The sequence below is a fragment of the Propithecus coquereli genome, unplaced genomic scaffold (genome assembly GCF_000956105.1).
Source record: "Propithecus coquereli isolate 6110/MARCELLA unplaced genomic scaffold, Pcoq_1.0 Scaffold349, whole genome shotgun sequence".
Taxonomy (NCBI): domain Eukaryota; kingdom Metazoa; phylum Chordata; class Mammalia; order Primates; family Indriidae; genus Propithecus; species Propithecus coquereli.
In genome coordinates, this window is record NW_012149163.1 from 440,875 (window position 1) to 459,957 (window position 19,083).

Consider the following 19,083-nt stretch of genomic DNA (forward strand, 5'->3'; position numbering starts at 1 on the left):
GCGCCCAGCAGGGTGGGGGCAGAGCGTGCTTGAACCCAGGGAGGAGCAGGGAGGACCAGCAGAGTGCCCCTTTCCTCCTAACCGCCTGCCCCTGCTCCCCTGCCTGGGACTCCCTCATGGCCCGGAAGTTTCCTGTATCTGCCCCGAAAGCAGCAGAAAGCACTTTCCTGGGAATTCCAGGGTTCAAAGTGGTCTTATCTGCCCCCAGAATGCCCCGGCAGGCCTGGCAGTGAGGGAACAAATCCCATTGCTCTTCACACCTGCTGCTGTCACCAGAGGGTGACCTCGGGGCCCTTCATGGTCCTCCTCCCACCTCAGCCTGAAGGGGAGGGTCACCTCCTGGAGCTGTCTCCTGCAAGGGCCCCAGCACGGGGAACACTCAGCCCAAGGAAGCCCCTGAGATCCTTTATGATGTCTCCCCGCAGGGGAAGCTCACCTCCAGGCTGGAGGGCGCGGCCCTGGCCGGCAAGGACGGCGCTGCAGGGAGTGGGCTGTTGGGGGCAGCACCGGCCTCAAGCCCCAGTCCTCCCATGCGTCCACCTGGTCATTCGTTCCTGCAGCAGAACGTCTCCTGAGCACCGACTACAGGCCATGTGCTGTGCAGGGGACGGAGCGCACATTGGCGAGGGCCACGCTGTCCTCACTGAGCTCACAGCCCCTGTGGCACATCAGATGGGAGGCACGTGGGGAGGCCGGGGTCTCCGTCCTTGCCCGAGAGGAGCTCACGGTCTCAAGAGCTGGCACAGCGTGAAAGCGCTGGGAGAGGGTCTGCGCGACGTCTCCGTGGACACACGGACACACGACAGCCAGCCGGGGAGCGTGAGGCCTGCAGACTGGAGTCCGCCCGGAGAGAGGGCAGGAGAGAGGGCAAGCCTGGAGATGGGGGAAGCACCACCGGCAAAGGCCTGGAAGGAGACCTAGAACCTTCCAGAAGATTGGAAGACCTGGAGCAGCAATGATCCTGGGAGCCGGGGCTTAGGCAGGAAAGGGGAAACCACCAAGGAGCTTTAGGCGGAGGCTGTGAGTGGTCAGATTTACATGTTAGAAAATGGCCCCGGTGCGAGGGCGGGTTGGAGGACGCGGCCTTTGCCTGGCAAGACGGACACCCGACCTGCAGTGGGGGAGGTGCCCACGGGACGGGGGCAGACTCCACAGGCTTAGGGGACAATCGACAGGATGGGGCAACCATCTGGATGTGGGGGCATTCAAGAAGGAAGCCGCCACCCAGCCTCTGGCTCCAACAGCAGGAAGGACAGTTGAGCTATTCACCAAGGGAGGGCGCGGGGACAGGGAACAGGTTTGTGGCGAATGGTGAAACGGTTCAGTTTTGAACTTGCTGAGTTTGTTGTGTTTGTGGGACAGCTAAGAGATGCTAGAAAGTGTCAGATGTTCCTGCCTGGACCTTGGGGGTTACAGATTTGGAAGGCAATGGCAAACTGACGTCATATGAGGTCATACAGTTTGTAAATGACAGCGAGGATAAATCCAGAGGGACACCATCATATAGCAAACAAGGAAAGCAAAAGGAAGAGAGACCCAGGGAGAGCTGAACAAGAGAGAGAAGAAAAAATCAGGGAGAAAAAGAGTGAGTGCATTCGGGCTTTTCTGCATAGAACGGCAAAGTCAATTCAAACCGACCTAAATAACAAAAGTGATTTAAAGGCACACGGGACACGTGAAGAGCCAGTGCTAGCTTCAGGTTCAGTTTGATCCAGCTGCTCTCCCAATGATATCCAGGATCCAGTCTCTTTCTGTCCTTTGGCTCTGCCTTCTGCGGATCAGCTTTATTCCAACACCAGCTGCCAAACACCCAGGTTTCCTACTTCCCCCTCCAAACCCCAGGGGAAAGAGGCCACATGACCAGAGATCTCCCAGAAGAGCAAGGAAACTTCTTACCTAGAAACTACCAACGAAACTTTCCCCCAAACTCATGATCTTGTATGGGTGCCGGCAGGAACACACCAGCGGCCAGAGGGAGGAGCGGCCCTGGGTGGTCGCTGAGGCTGCCTCCGTGGCTGCGGGGCAGAGACAGGGGCCGCCCCCAGAGAGTTCGGCTCCCCCCAGGCTCCCTCTGGCCCGGCTCCCTGCTGTCCAGGGCAGTCAAAGAGCAGGTCCCCTGGGCCAGCCACAGTACACGGTGGGCGGTGGGCGGGAGCGCGGAGAAGGGCGGCACTGCTGCGAAGTGTCAGAGCCCGGCCCTCCAGGCCCTGCCCGGCCCTCTGAGCCCCCCCTGCCAAGGCTGCGCTGAAATCCGTCTCCTGAGACATCCGGTGCAGGAGCAGGGAGGTGGGGCTCGCAGACACTTGCTGCAGACCCCACCGCTTGCTCCGCAGAATGTGGCCTCGTGGAGAGGGCCTGCCAGAAACAGGATCAGGCATCACGGGGAGTCCCCGTCGTGTGCTTGTTGTTATCAGTCGTCTTCATCATAATTCGGAACTCAGAATTCAAAACTGGTGCCCTCAGCTGCCCCGGGATCCGCGAATCGGAGTCAGCCTCCCCTGCCACCTACGTCCGGCTTTGAACCCGCGGCATGTGGGTGCGTCACGTGCTCCGGCCTCTAAACCTGCTGCAAGTGACACGCAGTGTCCCAGCCCCAGCAGGGCGTGACTGTGGGCTGGTGGCCAGGGAAGGCCTCCGGAAGGAGGCAGCGCCCAGCAGGGTGGGGGCAGAGCGTGCTTGAACCCAGGGAGGCGCAGGGAGGACCAGCAGAGCACCCCTTTCCTCCTAACCGCCTGCCCCTGCTCCCCTGCCTGGGACTCCCTCATGGCCCGGAAGTTTCCTGTATCTGCCCCGAAAGCAGCAGAAAACACTTTCCTGGGAATTCCAGGGTTCAAAGTGGTCTTAACTGCCCCCAGAATGCCCCGGCAGGCCTGGCAGTGAGGGAACAAACCCCATTGCTCTTCACACCTGCTGCTGCCACCAGAGGGTGACCTCGGGGCCCCTCAAGGTCCTCCCCCCACCTCAGCCTGAAGGGGAGGGTCGCCTCCTGGAGCTGTCTCCCGCAAGGGCCCCAGCACGGGGAACACTCAGCCCAAGGAAGCCCCTGAGATCCTTTATGATGTCTCCCAGCAGGGGAAGCTCACCTCCAGGCCGGAGGGTGCGGCCCTGGCCAGCAAGGACGGGGCTGCAGGGAGTGGGCTGTCGGGGGCAGCGCCGGCCTCGAGCCCCAGTCCTCCCACGCGTCCACCTGGTCATTCGTTCCCGCGGCGGAACATCTCCTGAGCACCAACTACAGGCCACGTGCTGTGCAGGGGACGGAGCGCACATTGGCAAGGGCCACGCTGTCCTCACTGAGCTCACAGCCCCTGTGGCACATCAGGTGGGAGCCACGTGGGGAGGCCGGGGTCTCCGTCCTTGCCCGAGAGGAGCTCACGGTCTCAAGAGCTGACACAGCGTGAAAGGGCTAGGAGAGGGTCTGCGGGACGTCTCCGTGGACACGCGGGCACACGACAGCCAGCCGGGGAGCGTGAGGCCTGCAGACTGGAGTCCGCCCGGAGAGAGGGCAGGAGAGAGGGCAAGCCTGGAGATGGGGGAAGCACCACCGGCAAAGGCCTGGAAGGAGACCTAGAACCTTCCAGAAGATTGGAAGACCTGGAGCAGCAATGATCCTGGGAGCCGGGGCTTAGGCAGGAAAGGGGAAACCACCACGGAGCTTTAGGCGGAGGCTGTGAGTGGTCAGATTTACATGTTAGAAAATGGCCCCGGTGGGAGGGCGGGTTGGAGGACGCGGCCTTTGCCTGGCAAGACGGACACCTGACCTGCAGTGGGGGAGGTGCCCACGGGACGGGGGCAGACTCCACAGGCTTAGGGGAGAATCGACAGGATGGGGCGACCATCTGGATGTGGGGGCATTCAAGAAGGAAGCTGCCACCCAGCCTCTGGCTCCAACAGCAGGAAGGACAGTTGAGCTATTCACCAAGGGAGGGCGCTGGGACAGGGAACAGGTTTGTGGCGAATGGTGAAACGGTTCAGTTTTGAACTTGCTGAGTTTGTTGTGTTTGTGGGACAGCTAAGAGATGCTAGAAAGTGTCAGATGTTCCTGCCTGGACCTTGGGGGTTACAGATTTGGAAGGCAATGGCAAACTGACGTCATATGAGGTCATACAGTTTGTAAATGACAGCGAGGATAAATCCAGAGGGACACCATCTTATAGCAAACAGGGAAAGCAAAAGGAAGAGAGACCCGGGGAGAGCTGAACAAGAGAGAGAAGAAAAAATCAGGGAGAAAAAGAGTGAGTGCATTCGGGCTTTTCTGCATAGAACGGCAAAGTCAATTCAAACCGACCTAAATAACAAAAGTGATTTAAAGGCACACGGGACACGTGAAGAGCCAGTGCTAGCTTCAGGTTCAGTTTGATCCAGCTGCTCTCCCAATGATATCCAGGATCCAGTCTCTTTCTGTCCTTTGGCTCTGCCTTCTGCGGATCAGCTTTATTCCAACACCAGCTGCCAAACACCCAGGTTTCCTACTTCCCCCTCCAAACCCCAGGGGAAAGAGGCCACATGACCAGAGATCTCCCAGAAGAGCAAGGAAACTTCTTACCTAGAAACTACCAACGAAACTTTCCCCCCAAACTCATGATCTTGTATTTGGTCACATCTCCATCCCTGAACCAGTTTCTGTGGCTCTGATTGGCTGATGCCAAAGCCATTTTCCCCAGGCTTAGAGCACGAGATGGAGTCGATTTTCCACAAAGCACACAGAGGAGGGGATTCCTCCAGTAAAAACAGGGTACAGTAGTTACCTTATTACCGAAGGGTAGAAAGAATGGCTGTTAGGGGGGCACAATGCAAAGCAACACAGATGAGAGTTTTCAAGAAAGAGGAAGAGGTCAACAGTGGCAAAAATGACAGGGAGGGCAAGAAACACCCAAATGGAAAGTGTGCGCTTTGTGACATGGGATGGGGGTGTCCATTAGGAAATTTCTCCCGGAAATTGTAATCCTTGCAGGGAGTCGGCCATGCACAGGCTTCAGCTAGGATGTGTGCGTGCACACGCATGCATGTACTGGCCTTAGAAAGGATGAGTATGCTAGTACGTGTGTGTGTACACGTGTACATGCCAGCGCGTGCACCCGCACACGCACACTGGGAAGGAGGGCGTGCCCAGCAGGGCAGGGTCTTGTGTGGCGATGGAGGCACAGCCCAGAGCACACTCTGAGGGGAAAAGCAGGAATCCAGGAAGTGGCAAGACACGAGCTGTGAGCAGAGGCCAAATCCCGGTGGCTCTAAGAAGGGTCCCACTGGGCCCCTTCGACATGGCGGTGAAGGCCGTGGGCACCTCTGCAGGGCCCTGAGCAGGGGGTGGCACAGCCACACTGAAGGCTAGGAAAATCGCTGTGGCCTTGGTGTGAGAAAGAAAGCAGGTGGGGAGAGCGCTGGGGAGGCTACGGCGGAGCCCTGGTGGCCTCAGCAAAGGCGGTGCTGGCAGGTGGTGGCGGGAAGAGGAGAGCTGAGATAGTAACAGACAGAGACTAGGGCTGGGGAGAGGGGAGAGAGGGGAGGCGCCCTGGAGGGGAGGGGAGGGCAGAGCTGGACAGCCTCGGCCACCAGCACGGAGCAGGGCCCTGCCCGAACCCCCTCCCCAGCCCCTCTCACCCGCCCACTTCTGCGATGCCAGCGACATCACAGCCACTGCGGGCGCAGTGAGGATGCCTGGCTACGAATCACCGAATCACCGTGGAAAGGGAACTGCCGCGCACGTGTGGGAGATGCTGCAGGCTCCAGGTGGCTCCACAGGTGGGGGGCAGGGGACCAAGAGGCTCGGAGAGGAAGGAAGGGAAGAGGGGAGACACTCCCACTGAAATGGAGATTTGTTTTTATTTTTAAAAAATGCAAGTGAAAGGAGTGGCTGGAGCAGGAGAACAGGATCCCAGGTCTTCATTTTGGAGGCGGGTCCCTCAGCGCCTGGTAATTTTTCTTCTCGAAGGTGAAGTGTTCGCAGTGCCTGCTCCAAGAATTTGAACCCCAGGTCCTGTTTCTTGTAGACTTTGGCTTTTGCTGAATGGGAGATGCTGGAATCTTTTCCACACGGGGCCAGACCAAGCCGCACTCTTGGCTCTGCTTCCTTGGCCCTGGCTCTGGCTGTGGGGGCAGAGAGGGCCCAGGGACTGGCGATCAGCCAATGCACAGGGGACACAGATGGTGGGATGGACGGCTCTGCCCAAGAGCCCGGGACGAGGGCGGGAAGTGCTGGTCAGGCAGCTGATCCTCTGCCTCCACTTCCCCTGAGCATCCTCAGCGCTGGGCTTTGGGCCCTTGTCTGGCCCCAGGGTCAGAGGGGAGGAGGGGGTCCTGATGGTGGAGCACGTTTCCAAGACCAGTCAGCCCAAACGCAGGCCGCCAGTTGGGAAAAGAAGGCTCTCTCCGGCCACCGCAGCCCTGCCTCCACCCGCACACGCGGAGTCGCCCCAAACATCTCTCCGAGATATCGTCCCCACATTCGACCCTGACAACGGCCAAGGGAGGAAAACCAGGGTTGACAGGGTTAGCCAGGAGAGCGCCAATGCTCAGCGCCTCGACCTCTCTCTGCCCCCAAATAGCAGCAGCATCTAGAAAGTGTCAAACGAGAGGTCCTGGTCTCTATTTTCAGAAGATGCTCAAGGAAATCTCTTCCTCAATCTAAAAACCTCTCCGCCCAATCGCCAGGAAGGCCACAAGGTCAAAAGCAGCCTTTTTGCTCACACCCCATCCCCCTTCCCCCTCACTAAGCACCAAGAATAACTTCCTGCTGGGGATGAGGGTGGGTAAAAAAAGATTTAATTACAGTTTCTGTTTCTGAGCTGGCTCCCCACCCCCGGAGCGCCATGTTGCCCCGCCTGGCTGTGGTGTCAACCAGCGGACACTGGCCTGGGGACCCAAACCACAGGCCAGGCGCCACCCGAGGTGCCACCTGGAGAGAGCCTTGGGCTGGAGGGTGGGCTGCAGGGCCGGCTCCCTCGTTCTCACGGCACACCCTGAGCCAGCTCTGGTAGCCCCAGAAAATTCAGTGCTGAGCTACTTTCTTCAGAATCCTAAGGCAGGGTGGACGATGCTTCTAAATCTTTAGAAGAGAAAGTAATTTTCCCCCTGGATGTCTCCAGGCTGGCACTGTCCCCACCTCCAATTTCCAAATCTCACCCTCTGCCCCCAACACATGCTGGCTGCTCCGTGGCCATCGGCTCGGGGACACCCGCTCACGGCCTGTTCACGTTCACTGCTCAGCAACGTCAAATGGGGCCTTACGGTGTGTGGCCCGCCATCCTCATGGACGGGCCCAGGCACACAACTTCTCTGGGCGCCCCCCACCCTCACCCACCCCCCACCTCCACCTCCCAACATGCACCAAGCAAACATTCAGCGCTCCTTCATTTAGCGCTTACAGATCCCCTCAAACTCTGACAAGCGGATGACGAGGGCCTTTCTTCCCGCAGGACCCCTTAGACTCCTCAGAGACCCCTTTGAATCTGGTCATCAGATGGTCCTGAAAACCAGCTCTGCGCCGGGTGAGGGGCGTCTGCGGGGCTGTGTGGCACGATCCTTCCGCTCTGGGACCTCGCCCACCAGGATTCGGTAAGTGCCTTTGCTGTCCCAGAATTTGAGTCAGGAATCCCTCCAGGAGGAAGGAGCGGTGACCCGAACAAAGAAGAGAATAAAAGCTTTTAGACATGGTCCGGTCTGTGCCAAGAACAGCTTCGGAGGCAGGAGCATCAAAGGAAGGCCGCCCGATACCTCTGCTTGTTGACTCGGAGAAATGCTCCGTCTCGGGGTTACTGCCATTGCAAACATCTCCTCTATCTGGACGCTGTTCTCCACCAAGTGTACAATCACTTCATTCATCTCTTCAGAGGAATCTGTCACGAAATCCATAAGCTGCCTCCGCCACCAGGCGGGGCAGGACACCAGCTTGCCCGACCTCCGCCCACCGGGGTGAGACAAGGATGCAGTTCCTGTATTAACGAAGCCCCAGATGTCTCTCCTGCCCTGTGGGCTGCACCCCGTCCCTGCCCCACCCTTCCCCTTCCCCCCTCAGCCTCATAAAGAATCAGAGCAAGGGGGGAGGAATACAAGCAGGGGGTCCCCTCTCAATCAGTGTTCGGGGAGAGTCACATAAACACAGGACGTGCTCCTACACCCAAGAAAAGGAAAACCAACCTTACAGCATGCCTTCTGCATGCCAGACACATACTATGTCATACATTTGACCTTTATGACAATCCACCGAGGTTGGTCTTTCACAGAGGAGAAAACTGTCCAAGGTCACAGTGGCCAGAGTAGGCCCCGGACCCCTGTCCCACCAGGGGATGGCAAGAACGTGGGCAAACCATTAAGATTCTGAGCCTTGGGGACACCTGTCTCTACACTGCGAGTAGCAACAGAACCTCCTTACCCACCGCCTAGGCCTGGGGCGGGGGGCAAGCCAAGTGCAAGTGCGAGTCTAAGTGCCAAGTGTAAGTCCGGTGTGCAAATGGTAACGGGCTGGGAGCTCCAAATGGCAGCACAACCTTCTAGCACATCAGTGAGCCCCCAGCACCCACGCCAGTGCCTGGGATGTGCTGGGTCGGCCTCTGTTGATGCTGGACTGGAATGAAGCAGTGTCCACACCAGGTCCCGTGGAAAACAGGGGAGAAATCTTCTGAGGTCCGCATGGCCCAGGGGTCGGGGCTGGGAGGAGTGCCAGGCAGCAAGGCACCGTGTGGCAGACCACCCTGACCCGTCAGCACACAGTTCTGGGGCTGGGGAGCAGCTACGGGCAGCTCCAAACCTCATCCGCTAGATCAGCCAAGCCCGTGGCAGCCGCAGCTGAGACTTGTGACCCTCTCACGAGAGCTAAGAGTTGAACTGATGCCCAAAGCACAGCTCCCGTTAAAAGGAGAGGGACCCCAGGTGCTGGTAGTGTGGGCAGGGCCAGCCTCCAAGACACCCCACGCCTCGTGACAAAAGCGCAGACAGGACCCTGATGCCTGGGTTTGGCTAATCTAAGAATAAAAAGGACAAAGTACTCCAGGCAGGCTTTAGTCCGGGGAGGAGACGGGGATGGAGATAAAACAGAGACTCCCCACAGACCCAGATGAGCCAGGGTGTCTCCTGCCTTCTGTCCTGACAAGCATTGCCATCACCTCCTGGGGAAGCTTCCCCAACCCGGCCCAGAGATATTAGAATCCCGGAGCATCTTATCTATCCCTGTTTATGGCACGAGCTGCATTCACCTTTTGTTGCAGGCATGTGCGTTCCTATCTCCTCTTCCTCTGAACCAAGGGCAGGGCTGGAGACTTATTATTCTTTGTCCCTCCTGGCAGCTGCCACAGTGCCCAGGGCCTGGCAAGGGCTTGACAGATCCACGCTGAAGAAATGAAGGCAAGTCCAGGCAAGGAAGGGAGAAGGCGACAGAGGAAGGTCAGGACGGCCCTGCTGGTTGCCAGGACTTGTGAACCAACCACCCCCTGCCCTACCTGTCCCCGGCCTCCCCCAGGTGGTCCCAGACACGTTCAGGGGGCGGCAGCGGGCAACCTGCCTGCAGGGAGCAGGTCTGTCCCTGGGCCGCCCTCTGTCCCCTCCAGGCAGGAAGCGATCCTGCCAAGTGGTCCTGCTGAAGGCATCTGCAGAACCACAATTGAGCCGCACTCTCTCGAGTGATTTGTGTGTCAAAAAAACACGCCAAGGCTGTAAATCAGGTGGTAGGAAGCTCTGTCTCCTGCTTTCCTGCTCAGCCAGACGGAGACAGACTGTACCGCCACTGGCTCCCAAATCTGGAAAACCAAGCCTGATTTAAGACAAGATCTTTAACAGGCATTAATGGGAGTGGGGGGGTCCCTGGCTCTCGGTCCCCTGTCCTGGAGGACAAAGAAAAAGCCCCCTCCTTCCCAGCGGGGAGGGGGTTAGCAGGTGGGGGCCCTGAGAGCCAGGTGCTAATGCGCCCTGGGGGTCAATGGCAGTAGCTCATAGCTCCTCCCCAGGAGGCCGGGCGGCTCTGGAGGGGAATTTTCCACTGGCCGGTTCCATTCCGCTCACGCTGGTGCTGCAGCCTTGAGTGTTTACAACGACAGCAGGAAGGTGGGGAGCCCTCGAGGAAGGCCCCCATCCAAGGGGCTGCCACCCAGCTGGAGGGGCCCCCAGGTCTGTCTCAGCAGCCTGCTCCAGGATGCTGGCGTTGAGGAGGGCCCTGGCTGTGGGGAGGTGGGGGACAGAAGCCAACGCGTGGCCTCCGTCCTTCTGTCCTCCCTCAGGACGCCGAGAGATGCCCGCGTGGGTGAGGGCTGCCTCCCCGCCGCCCCGCTCCTCCCCCTCCCCGGAACCGCCTCCCCCGCAGCCCTGAGCCGCTCCTGCCCCCTGGGTTCTGTTTTCATTCCAGGCTGTGGATCCGGTCGTGGGAAGCAGGTAGGAAACCATGATTCTGGGGGTTAAATGAAGAAATATATTTAGTGCTCACAGAAAGCCAAATATTGGGTTAGCAGCCAGGAATGGAGAGGGAAAAAACCCAAAGCAAACAGCAGAGGAAAGAAATTCCTACCAAACAAGGTCCCCATTCATTCTTCCAATCCCAGGTGCAGCGGCCTGCAGGGGAGAGACCGGGAGAGCAAGACTTCGATGGGACCCCAAACGCAGCTCCTACACCACCCATGGACCAAGGGGCTCCGGCCCCTCCCCCAAAAGGCTGTGACATCTGCATTGGCAACAGCACCCAGGAGCCCACCAAGTCGGCCCTGAAGCCCTCTGGCAACGGGTGGGCGTGGGGAGGGAGAACAAAGTGAACCGTTCCTGGTTTGACTTTGAATCAGTGACTTAACCTCTCTGGGCCTTGTCTGTGGAACGTGAGGGCCGGATTATGATTTCACAGGTCACAACCTCCTATCAGTCTAACATAGGCAGCGGTGCCTGTAAGCAGGACTGCCACAGCAGCGCCCATCTGCTTCTCAAAGTTTAGGGCGAGGTCTGAGGGAGACGAAGAGACGTATTTCAGCTCGTTCCCCGCTCGCAGCTTCCTGTGCCCCGGCCCTCCACAGAGGAAGTTTCTAGGGCCTGAGCTGACTCCTCCGGAAGCCCCAGGCTCCAGTGACGTGCTTCTGGAACCCGCTCACAGCCTGGCCCGCGGACTGCGACACCCAGCCTGGCTCCGGGGTCCAGCGACTGGGGAGAGGCTGAGGGGCAGGTAGGGGGAGAGAGAGGGGGGTCCGAGGAAGACACATCGCAGACACTTTCTGCAGATCACAGAGAAGGCAAAGTTTGTCCTCCCGGCTCCAAGACTCGTTCGTATCCAGCCCCTGCGTTGCCTGCCCCTCCCGGGGAGCCGGCTGGGGGACATCTGTAGCAGGAGACTGGGTCCCAGGTAGTACAGGACCTTTAGGGGCAGAAGCTGTTGGTGAGAGCGTAAAGGGCGGAATGCCGACCAAGCAGAGCAAGGAAAAGGGGGATTCCTTTCCCCTAGGTCTGTCTCTCCTTCTCCCCGTCTCTGTTTATTTCTCCTGCACTCGACTCTCTCCCTAGTTTCCATAACGGGGCGAGCTCCGGTGGAATCTGGGCATCCCCACGCCTCCTGGGCAGGAAACGCCAACCTGAGGACTGGCATTTCCTGTGTGCTGGCCAGTGCCCCCTCCAAAGAGCCCCAGGCTGAAGGAGGCCCTGTCTGCTAGTTCCCTCCCTACCCGTCCTCATCTCCCTCCTCCAGCCCCCTCCAGCAGGGACTCCACAAACTCGCCTCTGTCGATGAGTCATGGGACCAGAACCTTGGGAGAGGACACGCAGGACCAGCCACTGACAAAACTGGCAAAGAGAATGAGTTCCCACAAACCTGCTCCTTCCCTGCCTCTCCTAGGCTCCGTGCATTGCACCACCTTCCACCGGTTTTCCAGAAACCAAAAGTCGTCCCTGACATCCACCCAATCAGCCACCTCCTATTTGCTTCCCAGATTCATCCCTACAATCTGGCCATGCCCACTGCCACTGCCCTCGTGGGCCCTTGGCCTGGCCCACCGAGATCACAGAACCTCAGCAGCCCTCTCTGTGTGGCTGTCCTCCCTTCCAAACTCCCTGGCTGAGCCTTTGTAAAAGGTGCACATCCCAGATCGTCCTCTGTCCACTGCCCAGAGGACGGCTTCGGCACGCATGAGTGAGCGCACGAAAGCTTCGCCCGCTGAACGCGGCCCATCTGCTGCCATTTCCCTGGTCCCCAGTCAGAGCTGGTGACAGTCCCATAAACGGGTCCTGCTGGACTTCCAGTCAAGATGGAGAGGTGAGTTCTCTGTTCCAACCACAAAGCTGTGGCGAATAAAACATTTTAATGTGTCACCCAGCATCCATAGCTGGGCTCAGAAACAGAGCGAGCTTTCCGTGAGCCAGGAGCAGCGCAGCGCGGACCCCACATCATGGGCTCGGGCTGTGACTGAGGGGTTGCTGGGCTCTGGGTCCCAGGGTCTGGGAAAGGGTGGTGACTAAGATGAGCGCCAGGGACCTTCTGCAGGCCAATAATGTTCTCTGTCTTGCTCTGGGTGTTTATTTCGCAGGAGCATTCGCTTTGTGACAGCTCGTCTCGGTGTCCGTTCGTGACGTGCCTGCTTTTCTGCATATACCTTCCGCTTCGATAGAAAAGCTCACTTGAAATAATGTTTTTCTGGGAGACAGGAGACCAGAGGAAGATCCTGGCTTCCAACTGCCGGGGACCAGGGCAGGGTGAGGTAAGGGGACATGGAAATAGAGCAAAGGAGGACCCGTGCCAAGCCACCGCTGGCTCCACATCTGGACTGGCATTAATCTGGCAAAGCAGCAGGAACCATGAAACGACACACGAGAGCTCGCTCTGGGACGGGGACTTAGGAAACTGGGTGGAGGCAACCGCGAAACCGTAAACCGCACATTAGGGAAGAGGAGGAAAAAGACAAAAACAACACAAATTGGGGCGTGGGGGGAGGACCGCCGTTTGAAATGGATCTGCAAATCCAAACTCCAAAACACATTTTAACAATGAAAAAGTGTAATGCTAAAAAAAGATGACAAAATCAATAAACAACGTGAATTCATTCCAGTTGACGTCAATTTTATAAAGGAGGAGGAGTAAAATCTATCAATTTTATACAGTATAAGTTTTCAAGCATATTTGTATTTACATTGCTCAAAGAAATCAAAAAGGCATAATATCTATTAAAAATAAGCAAGAAATATTGGATCAAAACAGGTAGAAATGGAATAAGAACAAGTGGGCATGAAAAAGAACCAATTGGGAAGGGAAAAAAAAAGGAAAAAGAAGAACCAACTGGAAATCTTAGACACAAAAAATAGTCATTGAATGTTTTTAAGCCTCAATATTCAGGTTAAACTCTAGACTGAGTGTAGTCAAAGAGAAAAGATGATGATCTGGAATATAGTAAGGAAAAATTCATCCAAAATGCAGCACAAAGAGGCAAAGAAGGAAAAATATGGAAGACAAGTTAAGACAGGAAGAAGAGTAAGACCCTCTGGCCTAAGAGAGATCTAGAAGAAGAAAATGAATAAAATGGTCATATGTTTTATTTTTTTGTTGCTGTTTGGTTTTGTTTCTACCAATATTCTTACTACTCCCTTCTGAGCTCTTCTTTGTACCAGAGATTTGGAAGGCAGATTAGAGACTGCAGTCTTTTCCTCCTCCAGCAGTGGCAGCAGCTGTCTAGACTTGCTCAGACAGTTACGTAGAGTCTGGCTGGACTCCACTCCCCGGCACATATCAAACCCAGGGCTGCAAGATAAATGTGATACCAGCAGAGATTTCCTCTCGTTCCCTGACATCTGGATGATAACAGCAACTTCCTAATTCTCTGGGCCATAGAGACAGTGGTGAATCTGAAAGTTAGGTGCAGCCCTGACTTTCCTTCCAATGTATTTGTTAGCACCAAATTCCCTACATTAAATCCCTTTCTGTTTGAAATACCTGGAGCAGTTTCTGTGTTCCTGACTGATGAAAATATAATGGCTGTATTTGAAGATACACTGCTTTTCCCCATAAAACATATCCCAAAAATAAAGAGTTGTAAAACAGGAAAGAAAATATCAGAAAATTAGAGACAAAGGTCAAGAGGTCCAGCATTCAAATAATAGGAGTTCTAGAAACAGAACTTAGAGGAAACTGAGAGAAGGAACTTATCAAAAAAATAATTCAAGAAATTATCCCAGAACCAAAGAATGTAGAGCCTACGTGGCGCACAGCCCAAAGGATGAAACTAGACCCACGCCAAGGCCCATCGTGATGAAATTTCAGAACATCAGGGATAAAGATAAGATCCTATGATACAAGCTTCCCGTAAGGGGAGGTGCGGGGAGGAGGGGAACAGTCATATACTCAGTATCGAGACCCAGAATGCATTCGGACTTCTCAAAAGCAACCACAGAATCCAGAAAATAATGAAGCAATGTACTCAAAATTCTAAAGAAAAGTTACTTCTGACATAAAATTTTACACCCAAAGTAGCAATCACATGTAAGGATGGGAAAAAAAAAAAACATTTTTACATGTATAATACAAAGAATTTTTTTAAAAAATGTATTTCCTAAGTACCTTCTCTCAGGAAGCTACTGGAGGATGTGTTCCACCAAACTAAGGAAACAAACCACAACAGAGGAACACAAAAACCAAACCCGAAAAGAGATGAAGGGAATTCCTGGGATGATGATGAAGAGAGATCCCACTTACTACTATGTAGTAAGTGTCGAAGGCAACCAGTCTGGACTGCAGCAGATCAGAATTGCTACAGAAAAAAATCTCCTGAAGAAGATAAAACTCATGGGCCACTTAACGTTTGGACATATGGACAGATTCACGCAACTTGGGCTGAATTATTTGTATTCTTATTAAGAATATAGAAAACTAAGCAAATGAAAAAGGAAGACAATTTTGAACTCCAGGGAAAATAGAAAGTTGTACCGAAAAGAAAAATTAATCATAATATACCGCATGGCTTGGCTGTGACTGGTATGACACAGCTGAGAATAATATGACTGGTATAATATGACTATTATTGTAATAGTCATAATTATATAAATATTTAATATGAATTGAATGAAAATTATGGTATTGGGAAGAGTAAGGGACTGTCTGTGTGTGGTGGTGGGGAAGGAGGTGAGAGAGAACTAAAGCCTGATTGCCCATACAAGGAAGTCCATAAATAAAAACAAAGAAGCAGGAATCTAGGCATATTATTTTAAGACATAGAGGTAACCGCCCTCCCCACCCACACACACTCTCTGTCTCACACAAAAACAGTTAAAATTGTTGAAAATGCTGGGCACAGTGGCTCATGCCTATAATCCCAGCACTTTGGGAGGCTGAGGCAGGAGGATTGCTTGAGACCAGGAGTTCGAGACCAGCCTGGGCAACATAGCAAGACCCACATCTCTACAAAAAATATAAAAAGAAATAGCTAGATGTGGTGGGGCATGCCTGTAGTCCCAGCTACTAAGGAGGCTGAGGCAGGAGGATCACTCGAGCCCAGGAGCTGGAGGCTGCAGTGAGCTATGATGATGTGCTCTCACCTGGACAACAGCGCAAGACCCAGTCTCAAAAAAAAAAAAAGAAAGAAAGAAAGAAAAGAAAAGTAAAAGGAGGCAGGAGGACCACTTGAGCTCAGGCGTTGGAGGCTGCAGTGTGCTATGGTCATGCCTGTGAGTGGCCACTGCACTCCAGCCTGGAAAATGTGGAAGACCCTGTCTCAACCAATCAATCAATCCATCCATCAATGAGTTCAAAAAGGTCGGCTCTGAAGCAAGGAAAGTGGGAGGCAGGGAGTAGGGGACCACTGTTTTTCATAACAAGTCTTATAGACCAATTTAACTCTTTAATTTATGTGTGTGTGATTTCAAATAAATATAAAATTTATGCCAGGCGCGGTGGCACACACCTGTAGTCCCAGCTACTCAGGAGGCTGTGGCAGGAGGATCTCTTGAGCCCAGGAGTTTGAGGCTGCAGTGAGCTGTGATGGCGCCACGGCATTCCAGCCTGGGCAACAGAATGGGACCCTTTAAAAAAAAAAAGATAAAACTTTAAAAAATGAAATCAGAAATAAGATATCTGTCCCAGATGGTTTTAGAAATTTCCTTTCTTAAGCCTTTAAGGCACAAATAAACTCTCTCTTAAACAAATATTTTCAGTTCCTGTGCCAGTTGTGCTCCCAAATTCTTCTGGCAAGATTTTCTGTAGGGCACAGGGTAGCCCAGCTCTGGACTACATTTTCCGGTCTCCCTTGCAACTGGATGTGTCTGACAAATTCTCACCTTTAATTATGAGCAAAAATGGCACGCTGCTTTTCCATCGCTTGCTGTGTCGTTTCCTAGGGCTGCTGTAATGAAGTACCACAGACCGGGGGCCTCAAACCACAGAAAGTTATTCTTTCACTGTTCTGGAGGCCAGAAGTCCAAGATCAAGGTCTCAGTAGGGTTAGTTCCTTCTGAAGGTTGTGAGAGAAAACCTGCTTCATCCCTCTGTCCTGGCTTCAGACAATTTGCTGGCAATCTTGACATTTCTGGCCAATCTCTGCCTTCATGCTCACGTAGCGCTCTCCCCAAGGTGTGTCTGTACCCAAATTTCCCCTTTTTATAAGGACATCAGTCACATTGCATTAGAGGTCCACCTACACCAATTTCTGAAGAAATTTTCTTCAGAAATAGGAAAAGAAATCCTAGAATTTGTATGGAACCACAAAAGACTCCTGACTAGCAAAAGCCATCATGAGCAAAAAGAGCAAAGCTGGAGGCATCACTCTACCGGACTTCAAAACATACTGCAAAGCTGTGGTAACCAAAACAGTATGGTACTGACATAAAACAGACACATAGACCAATGCAACAGAATGCAGATTCCAGAAATTAATCCACATTTCTACGGCCAACTAATTTTTGGCAAAAATGCCAAGAACACTTTTTGAGGAAAGAACAGTCTCTTCAATACATGGTGCTGGGAAAACTGGATATCCACATGCAGAAGGATGAAACTGGACCCCCACCCCTCACCCTATACAAAAACCAACTCAAAATGGATCAAAGACCTAAAGGTAAGACCCGAAGCTGTAAAGCTACTAGAAGAAAACACAGGAGAAACACTTTGGGACGTTGGTCTGGGAAAAGATTTTATGAATGAGACCTCAAAACATAGGAAAAAAGCAAAAATAAACAAATGGGATTATATCAAATTAAAAAGCTTCTGCCCAGCAAGGTTATATAATCAGCAGAGTGAAAAGACCACCTACAAAGTGTGAGAAAATATTTTCAAACTACTCATCCAACGCGGGATTAATATCCAGAATATACAAGGAATTCAAATATCTCAACAGCAAAAAAAAAAATTTTTTTTTTGATTAAAAAATGGGCAAATTATCCGAACAGACATTTCTGAAGAGAAATTATACAAATGGCCAACGAGTGCATTTTAAAATGCTCAACATCACTAATCATCAGGGAAATGCAAATCAGAACCACAATGAGGTATCATTCCACCTCAGTTAGGATGGCTATTGTCAAAAAGACAAAAAATAATAAATGCTGGCAAGGATACAGAGAAAAGAGAACTCTTATACATTGTTAGTGGGAATGTAAACTAGTACAGCCATTATGGAGAACAGTGTGGAGGTTCTTGAAAGACTACAAACAGAACTTCCATAGGATCTACAACCTCACTACTGGGCAGTTATCCAAAGACAAAGAAATCATTGTATCAAGAGACACCCATACCCCTACGTTCATTGCAGCACTAATCACAATAGGGATTTGATATGGAATTAATCTAGGCACCCAACAACAGGTGAATGGGAAAAGAAAACATGGCATATATACACCGTGGAATACTATTCAGTTGTAAAAAAAGAATGAAATCCTGTCATTCTCAGCAACGTGGAGAGAACTGGAGGACAGTATGTTAAGTTAAATAAGCTGGGAACAGAAAGTAAACACCGCATGTTCTCATTCGTATGTGGAAGCTAAAAAAAGTTGATCTCATAGAAGTAAAAAGTACAACAGAGGATAGTAGAGGCTGGAAAGATAGCGGAAGGGAGGGATAGTGAGAGATTTGTCAAAGGATACAAAATTACTGCCAGATAGGAAGAATAAGTTCTAGCATTCTATACCACTGTGGGACGACTACAGTTAACAATAATATATTTTATAGAATAGCTAGAAGGATATTGAATGTTCCCAACACAAAGAAACGACAGATGTGTGGGATGATAGATATGCTAACTACCTTGATCTGGTCACTATACATATATATTGAAACCTCACTGTGTACCCCATGAATATGTACAATCATTATTTATCACTTAAAAAAATAAAATGTTAAATTAAAAAAAAAAGGAAATTGCTTGTCCTCCATTTTCTCTATTTTCCCCTTGCCGTGAGCTATGCACAGATAGAGCTGAGCCGGCTTTGGCCGTAGAGATGAAGACAGACACCTTAGGAGATGGTGGAGAAAGAAAATGGGAAAAGCTGGGTCTCCAGATGACCACACGGAGGAGAACTGCCCCACAGCCCAGGCTTTCATCTCCAGATTGTGAGCAAGAAGTACATGTCCACCTTATTTAAGCAGCTGTGGTTGGGTTCTGTTTTTATTGTTGTTGTTGCTATTGTTACAGGGGCTTAGCTTTTACCCTAACAAATAAGTTACTCACTCACTTCATAAGGATCTTAATTTCAATACCAAAATCTAGTAAGCACAGAATTTTTAAAAAAATGATAGAGTAATATCTGATCATAGATTCAGAACTTCTAAATGAAATACTAGCAAATTAAATTCAAGGAAGGATATATGTATATACATATATATATATATATCATGACCTAGTTGTGTTTATCCCAGAAATTCAAAGATGCAATGTTCAACATGAGAAAATCAAAGTGTGCTACTTTAACAGATTAAAGGAGAAAAATTCCACTTGACATTATGATGAAGGAAAAATATTTGCTAAAATTCAATACTCACACATTGAATATGAAGACATGGAGTATATATTAATAGTTAACGTGAAGCAATTTTTTAAAAACGTGCTTAGGTTTGATGATGGTACTATGGTTATTTTTCTTTTTTACAGAATTATTTTTTGACCGGGCGCGGTGGCTCACGCCTATAATCCTAGCACTTTGGGAGGCCGAGGCGGG

General features: G+C 52.2%; 1 protein-coding gene across 1 annotated transcript in view; it reads left to right on the forward strand.

Moving 5' to 3' along the window:
• Nucleotides 1-19,083, forward strand: part of LOC105815828 (chromosome unknown open reading frame, human C8orf86) — a 41,961-nt gene that overhangs the window by 9,761 nt on the left and 13,117 nt on the right. Inside the window, 1 exon segment of the mRNA XM_012651086.1 lies at nucleotides 360-486. Coding sequence (XP_012506540.1) covers nucleotides 360-486 — 127 coding nt within the window.